Consider the following 19,425-nt stretch of genomic DNA (forward strand, 5'->3'; position numbering starts at 1 on the left):
ATATTCTTAATCCTCATTCCTCTGGAGTTGGGTGAGGCCATATCCTGGGTTGATATGAGTTCTTGAACCCCATCCCTGGGTGACATGATCATCCTGAAGCAGGTTCTGGGGTGACATGATCCCTCATCTCAAATCCAGGACAGGCAGATTGTCTTGCTCGCAACTACACCAGATAATTATTATTCTACCGTAGAGTGAAACCAGATTTCATCGAGAGGAAAAACAGATCCTTCGGTGTTTTAAATCAGGTAAAACTAATAAAAATACAAAGTTTATTTTGACCAAATTCTACGTTAAGATATATTCCATTTCATCTGTCACCGATACGATCAATAATCTAGTAATTAGTCTTAACTCTGGCGAAGAACTTCTCTGACTCATTTACCCAGACGTTCGAGTCGGAGAGGGACAAAATGGAAGAGAAATACACAGTGGAATAAGCAGGTACGAAAGTGGACAAACGTGATGGAAGAGGAGATTTCCAGACAGATCAGGAAGTGTGAGGAATAGAAGGCAAATGTAGATAACAAAGTGGGAGGACCCGGAAGGCACCGACCTTAAGTGTGTCGTCTCTGTAGCCGTGAAGGGACCTGGCGATGAGCGGCACCCCTGCCAAGGAGGCCAGGGTACCAGAGGCGTAGATACTCTGCGTCACCCCCACCGCCAGACCCACGCCCACTTTCTCGAACTTCAGAGTCTCACACGCGCCCTGGAGTGCGTTCCCAGTGAGCGCAGGCGTTTCTATGACAACGCCCTCCAAGCGGTAGACGCCCCCGATGAGACGATTCTGTTCCTTGAGCGACTGGAAGAACACGTTGGACAGGATTTGGATGTGGTCCGGCTCGAAAACTGCCCCAAGGCGGTATACTGGAGTGGCGTTCTTCGGGGCGGCAGCGGCGGTGGTGACGAAGGGCGGCGGCTGGTGGTTCTCTCTGCTCGGGGCCTGGTGCGCATCTTCTGAGGGTGGTCGCGTCTCGTACGTCGGGGGAAAGATGCGGTGGGTCGAGGTCGTGGATGAGGTGTCCTTTCTCGGCGTCGGGAAGTGGCGGGCGGTCGTGAGCGCGGCGTTCGTGGAGGCGAGAGGAGCGGCGGAAGGCGAGTCGCCTGGGTCGGTCTTCAACGGGGCATCTCGCAAGATGGTGGGGAAGGGGTGGTCCGCCGGCAGTCGCCCTTCCAGCGGCGACTTTGCCGACCTGTGGAGCCCATCTTGGAGGCCACCGGGGCGACTTCTCCCTCCGCCTCTGCCTCCGACGACAGAAGCAGTGGTGTAAGATAAGAGGATTAACGTGCAGAGCAGGAGGACGGGAAGATACCTCATGACAGCGAAGAATCCAGTTGGGGGAATTTCCAGTTCAACATAATCTTATCAACTGGAAGGAACACCTTGGGTCGTCTCCAGGTCATTTCAGGTCATATCCAGGTAAGGGGAGGAGGAATATATTGTCGAAGAGATGTGAATTGGCCGAGTATACATCAGCGGCTTCCTTCACCTTTAACTCTCACAATTTTCACAACGCACCTCCATTTTCACAACATACACCTCCCCCTTTACACCACCATTTCCAAAGTGCCTAAAGTGGTGGTATTCATCTTTGAATAAAAAAAAGGGGAGGGACTCTAAGGAAAAACGGGGAAGCCTTTAAGGATATAAAACCTACTTTCATCAGAACCCATCACCAAGGAAGATGCACCAGCCGGACTTGAGATCAATGTTATCACACAGAAAACACCCAACAAAAAAAAAAAACAAATATCTATTTTGCACGTAAATATTACTTTTGATATACAGAATATTACTTCTTTTGACAATTTCAAGAAATTTTCGCCTCCCCTCCGAATCAATTTTTTTTTTCTAGACTTGGATGAGTGGAGGTCGCTGGAGGAGGAGGAGGAGATGATGATTTGGGTTATCGGCTTTTTGAGACGGAACACTTGAGGAGGTGCCTTGCCAGCGTTGGACTATAGAGCGGGCTGAATCCACCGTTGATCTGCTGATGACACCAATCGACTCATCTGATCCCTCGTCCGGAGCCACACACAGCTGCGGAAGACAGAATAATATTACAAAACACATCAGCTCCAACTGTCTTTTTTAATACCTTGTGCAGAGCAAATTAACATACAAACATCGCATAGTGATGGGAAATATGTCGTTTTTCAACCATATCAGTTAAAAATCTTTTTAACTGAATGCGAAACTTATCGACAAACATCAGGTAGTTCGCTGTCACCCGCGAAAGAGAGTGAGCGATGAGTGCAGACGACTGAACCACCAATGAGGAAGAAACCCTCCCACCTCTTCCCTCGTTCCTTTATTTCAAAAGGTAATACCGTATAAGGGGAGGATTTCCTAAGCTCTCCCTCCCGCCCCTCGTAGTTTTCTTTTGCGACACGTAGGAGAGACGAGGGGAGCGTCCTTTTGCGACACGTAGGAGAGACGTGGGGAGCGTCCTTTTGCGACACGTAGGAGAGACGTGGGGAGCGTCCTTTTGCGACACGTAGGAGAGACGTGGGAAGCGTCCTTTTGCCTTGAATATGACATTTCTGTTCACTGACCTAACTCAAAAATTTTCAGATATACACACAAGCAATCGGCTACAAATGATTGCATTGTTTATGTCCTTTGTAGTGTAACCATTCCAGCTTTCCACATGGACACCACCGCGCCTGGGACCATTGCTCCTGTAAATCACAAGGAACTGTCTATGACATCAGTCTCAAATGTTTCCATAGCAAGAAATACTCCCCACAGACTCTTGCGTCAGTCAGGACACTGCGACGGACGCTCCGCCAGCCCAGGAACTAGGAAACAAAGACTTTACCACGAAGCCCTGGAGAACACATCATCGAAATATCCTTTAGTACTTCACCACTGTGTTGAGGATCATCCGGAAGGAAGTTTAAAGTTCGTCTACAAAGCCTGGCACTGGCGAATCCTCCTTAATTGACGCTCACTCCAGTGTGGAGATAAAAGAAGAAGACCAACCCCTCCCCCACCCCAGATCTCGACTTTCTCAATCGAACCAGATGCAAAGCGATCATTTCGAACCCAGGAACTGTCAACAACCTTAAGGCTGGCATCCAGGCGCCAAACACATCACCTCCAAGGAAAGTATTCTGCTGGATGATTCATAAATCCCCAATGCCATTGACATCGCCCTAGGGGAGAGAGAGAGAGAGAGAGAGAGAGAGAGAGAGAGAGAGAGAGAGAGAGAGAGAGAGAGAGAGAGAGTCCATGATCTCTCGTCCCTGGCCATAGTGATGTCTCGTGTTCTAAGTTCACGCGATCAGAATAATACATTGTGATCTTTGGTAGAAGATACGCATAGTATGCATCGTCTTCGCCTTGGCTATGTGTCGCAGTAAGAGATTGTACATATCGATGTATATTTACAGGAATAGATACGTAGATTTGAAGAGGGCAAAGCAATTATAAACCGATACAACAAACGTATATACACACGTCGATGTGTTTCCTCTGTATGGGAGGCATGGTATTAAAGGTATAAGCATCTCGGTCACGTAAACCAATCAAAGAGAGGATACCAGGTCTGCAACTTCCTGATTGGCTGAGCCCCGCCACACGTAGCCCATCAGAGCAGGAAATTACTGACGGGTTTCTTGGAATGTGATCCAGCTGATGGGGCTTATGGAAGGGCCATAGGTCGGGTTCTGTAGGGGTCGGGGTGTGTGGGGGTGTGTGGCCTCTGTCTTGCCAACGCTTGCAGGAGCCCCATTAACGAGGAACCACCCAATCAGACTTAAAGATCTTACACCTCAGGTCTTCAAAGTAGGACTACTTCACGGGGCGTTCTTTTAGTTTTAGAATAAATTCTCCCGTTCGTTGTAAAACACCTGTGTTATTGAGGATCGAAGCTCACGTTGTCCGAGTCACTATAGATGTATGATACAGGGATCTTGTCTCTGGACTTCGACACACACACACACACACACACACACACACACACACACACACACACACACACACACACACACAATAACCTTGCCTGTCCACGAATCAGCTGAGGCTGTGTGTATACAGTGTGACGTCATTCGTCCGTCAACACCGCCAACGGGTCTCCATGTGTCAATCCCCCTCCCCCATCCCTCCTCCCCAACCTCCACCACCACCATCACCACAGCCGTTGATCCGCCATAGAAGATTTTGCAAGAAACAAAATCGCCCACTGAACTCGAGGACTTGGAAAGGCTTCCCTCATTTCCAAAGATCGGGAGATGAAAAATGAGGTACTCTAGATTTACGTCCTGTGGCATTTCTCCCTCAAATTGAGTTTTTCTCTTCTCTCTTCCACCACGTGAGGGATTGTAAGGTCCGTCGCGATAGACTGGCCCAATCTATCATATCCTTCCCGTTGTTTAATCATCGTAAAACTCTTCCCCCCTTCCAAAGGGACGCCTCGCCTCTTCATATACACAAGAGGCGGAGGCAACGACTCTCGTGAAGCGGTGGGGTATCCAGATTTTAACCAAAAGGGGGGGGCTTTGTCCTGATTTAGTCGTGGAAACTTTTCCAGAGTTCCGAACACAGAGTTCGATAAAAAAAATCCACTCTGACATGCAAAGGACGCCCACGTTCCGTCCTACCGACTCTGACCTCGGCTCCAGAAAGACCGTTTTAGCACAGGGAATGAAGGAAAACGTTCGACACACGCCTCTTTAGAGGAGTCCCTCTACCTTTGCCTCCTCCTTCTACTCATCAAAGCATACCACGGAGCAGGAGGAAAATATTTTAGTTTTTGACTCAAAAAGGAAGTGAGAAATTGCTTCAGGATATGAACCATCTCTCCGAGAACTTCAAAAGCTTTTAGTTCAATATCTATTTTTGCTCGCCAACTACCGCCTCTGCAGGTAGAAGGTTAAGTTCTGCTGCAAGTTATGAATGTAAAGTACAAACGAAGACTTAGGTCTCGCGTAACCAATCAACTTAGCGGATGAAGCGAACTATTAATCCCCTTGAACACGACGAAGGTACGACTCTTGAACACGAATGTACGACTCTTGAACACGACGGTGGTACAACCCCTGGACACAAGGATACGAACCTTTGTTAGGATAATCTGGCCTCAAACCTGACCCCTAACTCCCTCCCTCTTTACGATACATAATAAACAATTCCTCTCTAAACACAAGATCTCATAATTTTGTTTCTTTACATCTCGCAGTTTACCATTCCACAGACACTTTTCCTCGTTGATTACATTTGTTTAAATCTTTCTAGTTTTAGGTTCGTAGTCCACCGCTCACCGCGCTCTTGTTTACCTGGTACCAACAAGGAGGGAGGTACACAGCGTTCGGTTTTTACTCTCTCTTGTGGCCCAGAGATCCAGGAAGGGTAATTCCTCTCTCTTTTTTTCAAGATCATTCCACCTGTACAGGGTTTCGTAGGTTATGTGTTGTGTGAGTGTTGTATATTCTCCATCGGTTATATGTTGTGAGTGTTGTATAATCTCGCTGGTTTCTGGTTAGCAATGGATCAAGTCAAGTGAGAGTGAAGAAGACTCGTTTCACAGTGTCTATGAAATCAAGCATCAGTTCAACACACCTGATGCTTCTCTGTGTGTGTTTGTTTACAACGCGAGGTATATAGATATAGATAACTTGATATCTGAAAACATAGGTAGGATCCAAGCACACGATTTAGGGGAGAGAGAGTCGTGGTGAAACAATCAAAAAAAAAAAAAAACGGACGAACCACCGTAAACATGTTCATAAGAGCTGAATTGCAGTTGGTCATCAAAACATTAATTTCACCACGTAATATATACCTTCGCTCTGCCAATGACAAAGACGTATTTGTTGTTCATACTAAATATCTTTATTTTCTACAGTGGTTGGGAAAAAAATGGTGTAATATAATGTATAATTTTGCCGTAGTTCTTTTGCATTGGTCGCTTATGTTACAACTTTGGTCGTTTTTTTTTAAGAAACAAACCACATCAACCGAACCACGCTTCATTCCCTGGGGTCGCTAATGATCGTACGAGCTTCCCAAGTATTATCACTTTTCCTCGTGCTGGTTATTATACCCTATTTCTTCAATTTCTTTGATAGGTTTGATTTGTTTTAAGCGATAGCTGCTTTATATATATATATATATATATATATATATATATATATATATATATATATATATATATATATATATATATATATCAAACCCTCCAGACTATGAGCGAGACTGTTTCGGAACTTGTTTCGTAATGCGGTTCTTTGAAGCACTGTTCTTGTCTTACACCGTTCATTCGTTATCTAGCCTCTGTACTGGTCGTTGCTTTACGTCACCATTTGCTGCAATCGTCTAAAAGAAGAAAAATTGAAGATCTTAAGACTCCTCTAAGCTTAGAATGTTTCTAAGCTTTGAATGTTTAAGGGGCGTGCAGTGGAGGTGGTGGTGCCCTGTGTACTGTTGCTTTAGCGAAGCTTCTCTCTCTCTCTCTCTCTCTCTCTCTCTCTCTCTCTCTCTCTCTCTCTCTCTCTCTCTCTCTCTCTCTCTCCGAAGCTTTTCCTAACCTAGCCCCTCCTCCTCCTCCCCCCCCCCCTGGCTTGGGGGTTCTCCTCCCCATGAACAATGGGAAACAGTCCACAGGATGTTAGCTTTTTTACGAGTTACCAACTCGGAAACCCATTCTTGTTAATAATGACTTGTATCGCGGCCCCATATATATATATATATATATATATATATATATATATATATATATATATATATATATATATATATGTGTGTGTGTGTGTGTGTGTGTGTGTGTGTGTAACGTTTTCTACCTTATTCAAGATCTTCGGTATTCCTGTTTTTGCAGGGGGATCCCTAGACTCTGGACACATTACGTCACCTCGAATTGTCGAGCAGGAACTTTTAGCTGCCCTCAACAACAAGTGACGTAAGGTCCCCCGTGCAGTCTGTCTACTTGAAGGCCCTGCGACGCCACCTCCTGACGTCCACCGTAAATCACAGAGTGTGAGGTCTGGAAGGTGAGAAGTTACCTTTATTTATCTTTTCCCTTTGAGAAAGTGTCTCCGGTCTTCCTCCCTCCCTTCCTATTTTCAGGACTGATCTATATATATATATATATATATATATATATATATATATATATATATATATATATATATATATGATGCTGGGAGCCTCAACAGAAAACGAGTTTTTACGGTAACTTTGATTCGTAAGACAAGGTAATGAGAGGTAGGGGTTATCATACAGTTTGCTAGGACCTGGAGCATGTGACATTACGTAGCAAGATGCTTTGTCCCAATAGATAAATCTGGGTCTTTGTAGTTTCAAGTAATACATTTTTACCTTTAGAGCATTTCCTCTTCTTTTTAGATATTGTGGCCATTGCTTCAGACGTGTTAGAAGTAAATGTTTCATACATATTCCCTCTTTCCCAAAATATATAAAGCATTAGGTGTAAATATTTCCCTTTTATTGATGAAAATATCGAGTTTTCTGTCATCCATACGACCCTTGCAAGAAAGGGGTTCTGGATATATATATATATATATATATATATATATATATATATATATATATATATATATATATATATATATGAAAATAGAGAGTTTAAATGTTGCTCTCAATATTTTCAGCTTTTCAAACAATTTCATCTACCAAAATGTAATACGACACGTTTCTCCCAGATAAGAATATTAATCATAACAAGAATTACATTTGCATTGCGAATGTATTGAATAATTTGCATGAGAGGAACTTACATTACGTGTATTAAAGTTTTCTCTTTATTGCAAACGCATCAGTAAGAGGATATAATGTCCTTAGGCAACTTTACTAAGGGGATTTGACTAAACAAATATACACTATTGATGTTCGTCTGTGATGGAACAGGCCCATTTACGTACTCATAATCAGTATCAACCAGAGTAATAAAGTAATTATACAAAAACATATGATAAAAAAGGAAAAATAACAAATGGCAACTTTTTCGAAGCACAGGATATTGTGAACTGGTTCGAGTATTTGGATTCGACGCGACTCTGTAACAAAAGGCAGGCGTTTCTGATCATTAAATGTTGTGAACAGGTTCGAGACTTTGAATTCGGCGCGTCAGTAACAAAAGGCAACTGTTTCGGAGCATATAATGTTGTGAACAGGTTCGAGACTTTAAATTCGGTGCTTCAGTAACAAAAGGCAACTGTTTTAGATGTTGTGAACTGGTTCGACACTTTGGATTCAGCGCGTCTCGTTCTGTTACGGAAAGAAAAATAGATAAATCAAGTAGCATATTTCAGCTGAAGCTTTAACTCCTACATTTGTGGAAGACAGATTAAATAAACGGTGTTCAACATCATTGTGCCATACTTTATATAGCTTTATGAGCAATGGTGTACCAACACATCGATATGCCATCGATATCAATGTAAGTTCACTCTGAGATGTTCTACTGGCTCGTAAGCAGCAAATATATTGTCTAAGCTTTAGCTGTACCAACCAAAGTGAATAGATTCATTGGTATGTATCAAAGATGTGGGATGTCCGCACCGTCTGTAGCGTCAGTTACTGATTCACTCTGGGGTTCGTGTATCGTAAAATGAAAACACACCTTTCATGTTGTATAAACCATCAGTAATATGGTGACAGATTTTTTCCCCCCTGCCTGTGATCTGAGAACACACATCAACCTGAGAGATTTGACGAGGCTCTCTCTCTGAATGTAAACGAAGCCTTAACTCACGGTTTACAGTATCAGAACTGGTTCAGATGAAGCCATGGACCGTATGGTTCCGGCTTCGTCCGGCCGACAACCCTATTTCGGAGCTCCACAAACCACACTCCTCCAACTCGATCTTGTTACCTGTATTTCCATATATATAGTTCCTCACAAACTTTCGATCGTACTAGAATTTTTCTCCTTATTTGGCTTCTCATGAAAGCTCTGTGAACCCTTGTTGACATGAAAATGGATGTCACTCGTATCTAGAAATACATAAGACATTTTCTGGAGAAAGTGTAAGACACATAAGTATCTTTGGTTCAACCCATCCCTACAGAAGGGACGCTCCTCCAACCCCTCTAACCGTCATCTCATTGCTCTCACTTCCCCCATCTCCAAAGTTTTCGACGCTCCTTAAACTCTCGCGTTCTTAAAACACTTAAAAACTCATTCCCTTCTTTCAGATTACCAATAGACGTACCCACTTTTGGGCCTTCTTTCAAAAGGGATTTTGACGAATCTCTTGTTGTGGCGTATGACATCCATGAAGCATTTGACATTGTGTAGCTCGGGGTCTTTGCTGACTAGATTTTCCTTCATTTGGCTTTCGTGTTTGTGTCTGTTCTCCAGTGCATAGCTGTCTTCGCGTGCGTTCCACCACGGTCGTCGTGGTTACAGGGGCATCACTTTCTTATCCTATCAACACTGGTGTCCCTCTGGGTTCTATCCTATCGTCTAAGATCTTTTCCTTCTCTCCGAAAAAGATATTTTCTCTTCCAACCATATTCATTCTCATTCTGACAATCCTGCCCTAAACACTTTAACACACACATTTCCCTCCCTTCCTTCGTCTGGTAGTCGCTCTTTTACACGCACTGGACACATTTCCTCTCTTAATTTGTACCTGTCCAACATTGCAGAATGGGAGAGAGGTAACCTCGTTAAATTCAACGGTGCAAAAAACGCAATTTCTACCTAAGTCGCTCTAAATTTCATTCACTTCCTCTCAGTTATTTTCACACCGGCTCACTTCAGCCCCCAGCAGTAACGTAGAAATGGAAGCAGTCCTATCCTCCGCTCCCTCTCTCTCTCTCTCTCTCTCCTGGAAGGCTCGCATGATGAACACTGCAATATCTGCTTCCATCCCAAAAAAAAGGCTGGGATTATTGCGCAGGTGCCGTAATGATCTACCTTCTTGGCTTGCAATATGGGGGGGGGGGGTGTCTCATCCGCAGTAGTGTGGAGTATTGCTCGTTCTTCCACCTCTCTCTCTCTCTCTCTCTCTCTCTCTCTCTCTCTCTCTCTCTCTCTCTCTCTCTCTCTCTCTCTCTCTCCCAAAAGAAGAATCGCTCTCCTGTTTTGTTTTTTTTCTCCGCTGACCTCAGCCACCTACTTTGATCCACTCTGGAAAAGGTTTATAATAAAGTCTCAAGTGTAAATACCCGGGAAATCATACTTGTGATACTCCGAGTCCTGTACAACTGAAGTGTCACTTACGTTCATGGCAAACAGCGAGTCTGGACTGAATCTCTCCAAATCTAGATAATAGGCAGCTCATTCACAGAACAACTGTGCTGGACATTAACAGCACATGTTCACTGATGACGCTCTTGCTACACATTCCCCGATGCACGTTTGTAACATTCGCTGCATCGCTGGTCATCTACCATCTCGCCCACACATCTCCAACACAACGTTCAGTCACATACTCCAACATACTCGCTAACGTATATCCGTCCTCCCACCTCACCACACCATATCCTACACATTTATCCAGACCTATGTATATTTACATATCATCTCTCTGAGCCTTCCCCTCAGTACGTTCCCTCCTTTCGTCCTATTGGCTGCCCTCCCTAAACCCACCCTCCTCCGGGGTCCCAGCTCCCCCAGGCCTCAGCGCCCCATCCCGGTAGGGTGAGATATCAAAGCTATCTCGCCCAGACTGACGTGCGCACCATTTCTCCCGAACCATATAAGCAGCAAATTGGTTATTAATGGACCTAACTCCTCCGCCTCATTATCGATTATCTGGATGTTTCTCTCTCTCTCTCTCTCTCTCTCTCTCTCTCTCTCTCTCTCTCTCTCTCTCTCTCTCTCTCTCTCTCTCTCTCTCTCTCTCTCTCTCTCATGATAACGGTAACAGTAATGATGGTAATGATAATAATGGCTTATTGAATCTGCTGCAAGTAGAGATGAAAAATATACGCAGCAAATAGATGCAGCAATTAACACCGAAGAGGTTTATAGAACATGAGTGTCGTTTAACAGTTGCCTTACACAGACTAGTAGTAAATGGAGACTAATATGCCTCCATCTGGTTACTAAGGATGTCCCCCATATTACGTGTGTGCCGTCTCCAACTCCCTTAACCATTAGAGTACGGCAGACCCCTACCCTTTGCTCCAAGACTTGCATTTACCTCCTTTACCATCCCGTCCATAAGGAGATTAAACAGCCATGGTGACCACTTACCCTCCTCCCTTTCTACTCGCAGACAGGCCTTATATTTCTGGTAGGGGGGGGACAAAATCTTCACTGCAACTTTTTATTTACGCCAAATTTTCGTATCACCTTCCTCGAGGCATCTCTGTTAGCATCATCGTACACTTTCGTCGGATCCTTAAGTGTCACATACAATTGATTCTCACCACAAGTACTTTTCATAAAAGAAATTCCTCCCACCAAACACTCGGTCTACACACACACGCTCCACTCCTGAAGTTACTCTTCCCCTGTCAGATTCTCTGTGCATAACAAGACTCTCTTAGTCATCACTTTTCCATTCAGATTACCATATATAATCAAAACGACTTGTACTTCTGTTGCTTGAACATTCGAGTGCACTCTGCAAGTCCTCTGGTGCATCACCTTGAACCTTACAAACGTTTAACTGCCTAACTAACTCGTCAACATCACCCTCTTTCCTGAAAAGTTCATCCGCAGACCCACCCACTCCTGCCACTTTGCCATGCTACATCTTGCATAAGGCTTTCACGACCTCTCTAGCTCCGCATGCCACCTCAACCCCCAAACCACACCACGTCCACCTCCCTAACAGCTAACACTTTCAGCAGTCCTTCGAAAAAAGGCTCTTTCCTTTTCTTTTTTCACCTCTTCTTCGCTCGTTACCACTTCCCATCCGCTATCACTCGGTCAGCCTCATTACTTCTCAAACTATTCATCTTCCAAAACATTTTCTTATCCTTTCTAAAGTTCATCTGTACTCTCTTACCCCCGTATCTCATTTTCCCATTACCTTAGTACTCTTGCCTTTCTCTTGGCTTCCTGCCGCTTTCTCGTGCACTCCTCCCAATGACACGCACTCCTTCCCTGCAGACACGCTCCTAGTGTCTCTTGACTTTCACCCTGCGTCATCCTTGATTCAATCTTTCTTGGTATCTCTGCATGCAGCTCACTTATCCTAGCTTGCTCACTTTTACCACCTCTTTCACACTTATATCATTTCCTCTTTAGTCAGACCCATCAGAAACTTTCGCCTCCGCCAAGATACGTCCAGACATTCCACCTGACACCCCTCTCGGCAAGTTTACACCCAGCAGCCTCTCCCAGACACGCACTTCTGATAATTTTCGTGAAATAAGCAACAGATTTTTCAGTTTTTGTCCCCAAAGGAACAGATTCTGTGGCACTCTACTTTCTACTTTGAATCGTAAAGGCGTCCAAACATCGCTTTTTAAAAATTCGAGCGGACGTAGAGGGCACTAGAGAGGTGAATACACAGGTGAAGTAAAATAAATTCCCAAGGGCTGGATATTGGAGGACGTTTTGGGTTTCCTTAAGTTATGTGAGTGAGGAAGGAAGAAGAGGAGGAGGAAGAGGAGGTCTGCAGGATATTGGAGTGTGTGAGGGGCCTCCCAGAGCCTTTGTGAGGAGATATTGGCTGACATGACGCGAAGGAAGATGAAAAATGCGTGATGCTGTTCCTGCCTGCCATCGTCTCCAGCTGGCTTATCGCCTGGATCCCAGGCGGGCCTGGCGGAGTGGCTCAAGCGGAGTAGAGGAGGCTCACAGAGGGTGTTGGAGGTGGAGGATTTGGAGGAGTAGGGGTGGCGTGTCGAGGGTGTTGGAGGGACGAAGGTAGCTGGGGGAGGAAGTGGCTTTGGAGGTAACCCATGGGTGTTGGAGGGCTCGGATTTTTAGGAGCAGAAGTGGTTTATTGAAAGGTGTTGGAGAGGGTAGAGAGAGCTCAGGGGATGGAGAGGGATTGAGGTGGCTTAGAATTTGTTTTGGAAGGCAGGGATAGCTGACAACATATGCTGGGAGGCTTCTCTACCCACACTCCACCAACACCCCCGCCCTAATAACCCTACCCTGATACCATACCACACCACACCACACCACAACTCACCATAACTCACCACAACTCAACCTCACCTCACCTCACCACACCTCACCTCACCTCGCCTCACCTCGCCTCACCTCACCTCACCACACCACATCACACCACACCTCACCTCACCACACCACACCATACCACACCTCACCTCACCTCACGTCACCTCACCTCACCTCACCTCACCTCACCTAACGTCACCTCACCACACCACACCACACCACACCACACCTCACCTCACCACACCACACCACACCCAGCCCCAACATGAACAATTCTGCAACTCTGACGAAAAGTTAGAATGAAAGTCAAAGAATTACAATTTCATTTCTACACTTTTCAAGTTTTGACTCGCGTATGGAAGCTTCGTCGTCTCTCTTTTTGAAGGGGGGGAGAAAAACTAATGGATAATTCGCGATGATAATTCAATATCGACTCTCGGGTGATATGTTCTGTATTTCAGTGCAGACTATAAACGTTACTTCCACAGTCTAGTTGTAAGGTTGAAACGCAGATCTTCTCTCCGCAACGGCAGCAAATTCTGCGACAGAATCCGAAACACATTCACCGTAAAAAGTGCGTACGCAGCAAAAGTCTCTGCATAGCAGTGAAGTGGAAACACTGAAATTGCTGATTGTCGAAACTCTTTTCGCAGAGCTGAATTCACTAAACTACTCGTGCTTTTAGATTCAAACGATCATTTGGAAGGAGGAAATCGATATTCACAATCATAGACCAAGAACGAAATTCATGAAGACAGGAACTAAGAAGCATTCGAGCAAATATAACAGCATTCCGTCGCTCATAACGAAAGAGGGGGAAGAAAACGGAGATAGTGCGATGAATGAACCGTGTCGAAGAATAACTCGAAGATGATTCAAGATAATTCAGTCAACGTTTGGACACTTGATTCACTTCATGATTTACCCTTCCACTGAGGGAGGGAGGGAGAGAGAGAGAGAGAGAGAGAGAGAGAGAGAGAGAGAGAGAGAGAGAGAGAGAGAGAGAGGAGAGGCGGAGGCGCGACTAAAACTCGACCCTGGGAAGACCTGCTCAAGTTTTAGCTAGTGAAGCACCTGCTGTGGTGGCTACTGAAAGGGAGGAGTTGTTGTTGCACGTCCTAGACAGCAAAGACTGCAAAGCCCCTTATCATGGTCAAGTCCCGAACATCTGGGCAACAGGGTCACGGGACCAGTTCCGAAGAAAAGAGGTCACTGGACCAGTTCCAGAGAACGGCCACTGGACCAGTTCTAGAGAACGATCATTGGACCAGTTCCAGAGAACGGTCACTGAACCAGTTCTACACAACGGCCACTGGACCATTTCTAGAGAACGGTCATTGGACCAGTTCCAGAGAACGGCCACTGGACCAGTTCCGGAGAACGGTCACTGGACCAGTTCCAAGAGAACGGTCACTGGACCAGTTCCAAGAGAACGGCCGCTGGACCACCTCCACATGAGATTCATGGACCCGTTACGGAGACCGGATTCGATGGACAGATCCTGAAGAACGGGGACCAGTGGACCGGCATCGGTAAACGGATCTAATGGCCGAGATCCGGCGAGACCGGAAGATCCGTGTTACGAAAGCGTGTTGAGTCAGTCTCATCCCCCCCAGCTTAATCATGGGTAATTACCCTATCAAAACTAATTACCGCTGCCATTGGCAATAGGGCTTGTTATGAGGCGGAGATGGACAGGAATTATCACACAGTTAGAGTAACGATCGGGCCTATAACTCGTCTCTCAAAAGGGATTCCATCTCGCCCGAAAGAAAGGAAAAAAAACTGCTAATTTCTGAAAATATATTCCTCCCTGAAAAACAATATTACCTCATATTTGCCTAAGTTCCCCAAGCCTCTCTCTCTCTCTCTCTCTCTCTCTCTCTCTCTCTCTCTCTCTCTCTCTCTCTCTCTCTCTCTCTCTCTCTCTCTATTTGCGTAGATAATTGTTTGATTTATAAATGGGTCATCCATTTCTTATTCAAAACCTAATGCCGCAAGGGTTTCTGAAGTCGGTCTGTGTATTAAAAATGTTCTTCATCTTGATGATAAAAATCCTCATGATGTTCATCTCGGGATTATTTTACCTTTTTTTTGTGGGTGTAATTTTCTTTTTCTCTGAAAGTCTGGATTACCAGAACTGAGCCACGTTTCCTGCGTATTTTTAACTCCGGCGGAGCAAATGGTTTCGGCAAGTGTGTGTGTGTGTTGGGGGGAAGGAGGGAACTTTTTTTTCTCCTCCCCTGGGCTAAAACAACCGGAATGAACTCCTTATGAGAAGGATCTCACAAGGGCAAGAACGGAAAGGAACTCCACAAGAGGAGAGGAAGAGTGTAATTAACGAAGGCAGCAGGAGGTTCAAGGGAGGGTAAATGGGTTTAAGGGGAGGGTTTAAAGTGTATTGGTTAAGGGAGGTGGTTGTGTGGTTCATGGTGGAGCGTCTTGGTGAAGGGAGGTCATTGGAAGGGTTAACAGGTAGTTGAAGGAACGTGTGGTGTGGTGGGAGAAGGTGAAAAGGTCGTCCAATCAGGGCTGAGCGGATTGACACAAGGCCAGAGGAGGAAGTTGATGGGTGGTCATCAGAGTTGAGGGATACCAAGGAAACTCTGTAAGGTCTACGGAGTAAACTCGAGGGATGGGTGAAGGTTAGGTTAATAATGGTGGGGTTTTGTGTATAGTTAAGGAAAGACGTGTGTATGGTGTGTGTGTGTGTGTGTGTGTGTGTGTGTGTGTGATGGTTGATTACAGATTCAAGGGGCTGATGGGGGAAGGGCGTTTTAGCTTATAGTTCTCCACATCCTTCCATTATCTGGTACTCTCAGCACCCCAGACTCCCTCCATCATGTGGTACTCTCGGCTCCCACAGCCTTCCATTGGCTGATTACACTCCACTCTCTCTCTCTCTCTCTTGCCTTCCTCCTCTACCCACACCTGGCCCAGCGGCCGACGCCTCCCTCCCTCATCTCCCCCACACTCTTTCATCAGCTGATACTTCCAGACCATCACACTTCCCTCCGTAACCTGATTTTCCCGGCTCAAAACACCTTACATCACCTGATGTCTCTCCTCACCCACAGAAGACTCACAACGCTCATAAGCCGTAAGATCAATTGCCTGAAGAAATCTTAGTATCTCCTGGACCTTATATACATATATATGTATATATCTGTCCTCAGAGAACGTGTAATCACATCCTCTACTTCCCTTTGCTCAATCTGCAGTTACCATTCACGAGTGGTCGACCCCTCAAGCCGCGGTAACGAGCGAGAGGTGACCTGAATGGCCTTGTTAGCGAGGCAAGGCCATGAAGATAGGGAGGGAAGGGGAGGTGGTAGCGGGAGGTATGGAAAGAAAGAGAGAAGACTGATGTTACTTGAAGATAATGATCAGTGTGGCCCTCAGAGAGGAGTTATAGTTCGCTACTATGCAAGGGGGAAGGGAGCTCTCTCTCTCTCTCTCTCTCTCTCTCTCTCTCTCTCTCTCTCTCTCTCTCTCTCTCTCTCTCTCTCTCTCTCTCTCTCTCTCTCTCCTGGGAAATTATGTAGCTCTCTATTGCTGGTGCATTTTCTCTTTCCAGTCCTTCTTCTTTCTCATTTTCTCTTCTTCTTTTACCCTTTCGCTCCCAAAACCCGTTCACTTTCTTTGTCCTCGCCTCCCTCTTCTTTTTTCCTCCCCTCTTCTTCCGCCTTCTCCTCATCATCATCCTCCTCCTGTCTCTTCCTCCTCCTCCTCCTCCTCCTCCTCCTGGCCTTGAGATGTGTTCTCATCAAGCTCCTGACGAAGAACTTGTGATGGTTCCTGGGGGAAGTGAGAGTCTTGCCAGGCTCGCAGACGACCCTCTCTACCCCCTCAGACGACCCTCTTTCCCCCAGACGACCCTCTCTGCCCCTCAGACGACCCTCTCTACCCCCTCCCAGACGACCCTTTCTACCTACCCACCCCACAGACAATCCTCTCTACCCCCTTCCCTCCCTCCTCTCTCCTAGACGGCTGTGTCGCTATCCCACCTACCCCCTCCCCAAACCCTTAGTTCTTGGACGACCTTCCTACCCCTTCCTCTCATCCCCATGTGTCCCCGACGAACCCTTTCGCCACCCTCGAGAGTCGTGGACGACCCTCACGCACCCTTTTAGGTCCAGGACGATCAGTTCGGTCCTGGTCACCGAACTTTATGGAAGACGAAGAAAAACTAGACGAATTCAAAGAGGAGCAGCCAGACTTAATCTCCTCTCCCAGAAGTAAGCCTTATAAGGAATGACTCAAAAGACTTAAAATCATTCTCTCTCTCTCTCTCTCTCTCTCTCTCTCTCTCTCTCTCTCTCTCTCTCTCTCTCTCTCTCTCTCTCTCTCTCTCTCTCTCCCTAAGAATACGCAGACTCCGAGGAAACCTAATATGAATTCCAGAAATATCAAATGATCTCGACAAGACAACGTAGGAAAATTTCTCCACCTTGAGACAGAAATTCAGTGACGATAAATAATAGTTTGAAGACGAAATGAAGTATATATGTATGATAGCATCAGCTGCAAAAAGTAATTTCCTCACTTCTAGGACGGTAGAGCACTGGAATGAATTACCTTCAGACGTAGTGAATGCAAAGAACTATCAGAACCTTCAAATCAAGGCTAGACAAAGACTTAATTGTCCGTATGTGGCGAACCATCTCGTGCATGTCCGTGGACGCATATGGCTACCCTTATCCCCTCTCATACATGCCCGTGTACGTATGTGGCCACACTGAACCCCTCCCATACATGCCCGTGCACGTATGTGGCCACACTGAACCCATTTCCATACATGCCCGTGCACGTATGTGGCCATACTGAACCCTTTTCCATACATGTCCTTGTACGTATGTGGCCACACTGAACCCTGACATACATGGCCATTATACGTATATGGCCATATCACTGAATCCTAACGTACGTACGTACATATGTGACCATCAGTGGCCTTAACATTTCTGTATGTTTCTGACAGACTGTGAATGCCATGTGATCATTTCACCTTTCGTACCGCTGAGCTTAAAGACGATGCTCATATCTGACCATTCGTGACCTTGACACTTAAGTTCAAGTACCTGTTCAGTCGATCATGATTCTTGACCTTAAAAAAAGATTTCTAGATCATGTCCTTGACGTGATCTGACCTACAGTGACCCTTCTAAGTGGTTGGCTCTGGCCATCCCTGCCTTACTTGTACAGTTGACCTTTTGTTAAAGGTCATGACTCCTAAGTCTATGTATATGCAAGTTCTCACAATCATGCTCCGGGATCCTTTTATCTCAGATCTAAGTACTTATCTGTACGGACACTCGAGGCTCAGTGTATGTACTTACACTTATATCCCAAGTGAGGATGAGTCTTATTAGTTGCTGAAGTAAGAGCAGGAGGTCGATCTCAGGCTGGCCTCAAGTGACGGGGAAGTTAGGCCCTAAGGGTGAAGTTTCCCTCAGGTGAAGAAGCTAGAAACCCCAGTTGAGAAGTTGGCTTCCAGTGAAGTCGGGAAGTTGGTTGGTCTCCAATGGAGGAGTTAATTCCCCCACCCTAGGGAAGTTATTCATTCAGTGAAGGATTTAATCCCCGCTTGTGAAGTTAGCGTCCGATAGGGAACTTCAACCGAGAGGAAGTTAGGACAAATAGGTGACCAGTTGTTTGGCCCTATGAGAACGGTAGTTGGTCAATACTTAAGACAGGACCAGACAATTTCTTACTGCAGGCTTATGTTGGAGACAGAACTGGGTCCTGTATTGGCCCAGACCTAGGCTGACAGAACAAGCTAGTGTATCACTACAGGCTTGTGGTGAAGACAGGACAAGCTAATGTATTACGAGAGACTTGTAAGACAGAGCAACTATACACGTAGGTACTTCGTTGAAGATACAAGATATCTTACCCTAAGCTTGTAGTGAGTAAGATACGACACGCTACTGCATCACTATAGGTTCACGGTGTTAAAGATAGTTCAAACAAGCTAAGGTATTATTGTATTTATGATATGGAATATTCATACGCATAGTTCAAGCACCAGTGATATGGAGTGGGCAAGGGGATCATGGAAACCACTGAGATTTCGAGAGAAATGAGACGGAACCTTGACCCATATACAGCTCAGGGTCCCAACGAAGTTCCTCCATCCGTGCTGAAGAATTTCGCGGTTGCGTTGGACGTGTCCCTTGAACTGCTTTTCAAGACGTCGGAGGAGGATAGTAAAGTGCCGAGGGAGTGGTAGAAGGCAAATGTCATGCCTGTCTTTAAGAAAAGTGGACCAGGAAGTTGCGGTGAACAACGGATTATATCAGTCTCTGACGACTGTTGTTTGCGGAGATACTGAGAAAGATTATCGAGAACACGTGGATGTCTTAATCGA

General features: G+C 45.6%; 1 protein-coding gene across 1 annotated transcript in view; it reads right to left on the reverse strand.

The window, feature by feature from the left end:
• Window positions 1–19,425, reverse strand: part of LOC139747658 (glutamate receptor ionotropic, NMDA 3A-like) — a 172,017-nt gene that overhangs the window by 145,621 nt on the left and 6,971 nt on the right. Inside the window, exon 2 of the mRNA XM_071660223.1 lies at window positions 557–2,041. Within this exon, the coding sequence (XP_071516324.1) occupies window positions 557–1,318 (762 nt within the window). The 5' untranslated portion in view covers window positions 1,319–2,041. The remainder of the gene's footprint in view (window positions 1–556; window positions 2,042–19,425) is intronic.

Source organism: Panulirus ornatus, chromosome 69 (genome assembly GCF_036320965.1).
Source record: "Panulirus ornatus isolate Po-2019 chromosome 69, ASM3632096v1, whole genome shotgun sequence".
Taxonomy (NCBI): domain Eukaryota; kingdom Metazoa; phylum Arthropoda; class Malacostraca; order Decapoda; family Palinuridae; genus Panulirus; species Panulirus ornatus.